Source organism: Octopus bimaculoides, chromosome 30 (genome assembly GCF_001194135.2).
Source record: "Octopus bimaculoides isolate UCB-OBI-ISO-001 chromosome 30, ASM119413v2, whole genome shotgun sequence".
NCBI classification, from domain to species: domain Eukaryota; kingdom Metazoa; phylum Mollusca; class Cephalopoda; order Octopoda; family Octopodidae; genus Octopus; species Octopus bimaculoides.
Genome location: NC_069010.1, coordinates 6103314 through 6104226, shown reverse-complemented (window position 1 = coordinate 6104226; position 913 = coordinate 6103314). Strand labels below are relative to the sequence as shown.

The following is a 913-nucleotide window of genomic DNA, read 5'->3' as shown; positions in this document are numbered from 1 at the left end:
AAAGTGTCTAGTAATTGAGTCAAATCCTGCTTAAGAAGTGTTCATTTCAAGAGCATACATCATCATCATCATCGTTTAACGTCCGCTTTCCATGCTAGCATGGGTTGGACGATTTGACTGAGGACTGGTGAAACCGGATGGCAACACCAGGCTCCAATCTAAATTTGGCAGAGTTTCTACAGCCGGATGCCCTTCCTAACGCCAACCACTCAGAGAGTGCTTTTACGTGTCACCTGCACGCATACACATGCACATGCATCTGAGTGAGTGGACAAAGGAGGCAAGGGTTACTCAGGTGATTTAGTTGGGGGTGGGGGTTACGATATATGTCGCGGGTTTTTTTTGGTGGTTGTAGTTGTGGTGTGGGCACACCCAGTGTTCTAATGCCCCCCCCACTTTCTTGATCCCTCTCTCTCTTGTTGCAGGCGCATGAAGCCCATCATCAAACAGATTGCCCTCGACCCAAGCTGTAACACACACCAGACACTGTTGAGTATCCGCGAGAATAAGGAAGGATGGTTCAATCTCTACTGTCCAGGAAACATTTGTTGTGATGACGACGGAGAATTATGGGGCATTATGGTGAGTAAAGACCCTTTTTGCCAAACCGCTAAGTTACGGGGGATGTAAACACACCAGCATCGGTTGTCAAACGATGCTTGGTGGGGGGGGGGACAAACACAGACACACAAACATATACACACACACATACATACATATATATACATATATATATATACGACGGGCTTCTTTCAGTTTCCGTCTACCAAATCCACTCACAAGGCTTTGGTCGGCCCGAGGCTATAGTAGAAGACACTTGCCCAATGTGCCACGCAGTGGGAATGAACCCGGAACCATGTGGTTGGTAAGCAAGCTACTTACCACACAGCCAATCATCTCCGGCTAATCATTG

The 913-nt window shown here is 47.4% G+C and overlaps 1 protein-coding gene across 1 annotated transcript in view; it reads left to right on the top strand.

Annotated features, from left to right (window-relative positions):
* The window catches only part of LOC106880057 (C-Maf-inducing protein), a 92307-nt gene that overhangs the window by 87091 nt on the left and 4303 nt on the right, over nucleotides 1–913 (top strand). The window contains exon 11 of the mRNA XM_052978109.1: nucleotides 426–582. Coding sequence (XP_052834069.1) covers nucleotides 426–582 — 157 coding nt within the window. The remainder of the gene's footprint in view (nucleotides 1–425; nucleotides 583–913) is intronic.